The sequence below is a fragment of the Antrostomus carolinensis genome, unplaced genomic scaffold (assembly GCF_000700745.2).
Source record: "Antrostomus carolinensis isolate BGI_N321 unplaced genomic scaffold, ASM70074v2 scaffold11704, whole genome shotgun sequence".
NCBI lineage: Eukaryota > Metazoa > Chordata > Aves > Caprimulgiformes > Caprimulgidae > Antrostomus > Antrostomus carolinensis.
The window spans coordinates 15,819-16,486 of record NW_010310135.1 but is presented as its reverse complement, the minus strand read 5'-3'; the positions used below and the strand labels follow the sequence as shown (position 1 = coordinate 16,486).

The 668-nt window shown below is 39.2% G+C and overlaps 1 protein-coding gene across 1 annotated transcript in view; it reads left to right on the top strand.

The window, feature by feature from the left end:
- The window catches only part of LOC104523656 (unconventional myosin-X), a gene marked incomplete at both ends in the record, with an annotated part of 60,812 nt that overhangs the window by 45,252 nt on the left and 14,892 nt on the right, over nt 1-668 (top strand). The window contains 2 exon segments of the mRNA XM_029084579.1: nt 8-41; nt 460-656. Coding sequence (XP_028940412.1) covers nt 8-41; nt 460-656 — 231 coding nt within the window.

Below are 668 nucleotides of genomic sequence, written 5' to 3'. Positions count from 1 at the left end.
GGGAAAGACAAAGGCAAGAAGCAGAGCGTCTTGCCCAGCAGGTAAATGATATTCTTAATGCTTTTAGATGTCCTGTTTATTTGAGTATTGCAATCCAGCCATTAAAAAAATAAACCAAATTAAACTAAACTTATTACAGGAGTTGGCAGATAAAGCCGAAGGGGACTTGATACAGTTGTTTGCATGGAAATTTCTTTCACCTCATGCTTCATTTAATTTCTGGCAAAGATTGAACTCTCTGCACGTACTTGAGCTTTCCAGTATCTGTGAGCAAATGCAGTCATGCTTTCATTTTTCTTTTTCTTTCCTTTCCTTTTCTTTCTGTTGTAGGGATAAGGGTCCTTTTAAATGAACAGCATGGTAGGAGCATGGTGCTTTAAAATAAATACATTTTTAAAAGGAATCTTGCATTGGGAGACTTTATTTTATTTTTCTTTTTTAATTTTATTTTGAATGCAGGCTGAAGAAGAAAGAAAGAAGCAGGAACTGGCTGCCATTCAGAAAGCCCAGAAGGAGGCAGAGCTGAAGCAAGAGGTGGAGAAGCAGAAAGAAAGAAGGCAGGTGGAAGAAATCCTGCGTCTGGAAAAAGAAATTGAAGACTTGCAGCGCATGAAGAAGCAACAGGAGCTGTCCTTGACAGAGGCTTCATTACAGAGGCTGCAGCAGCT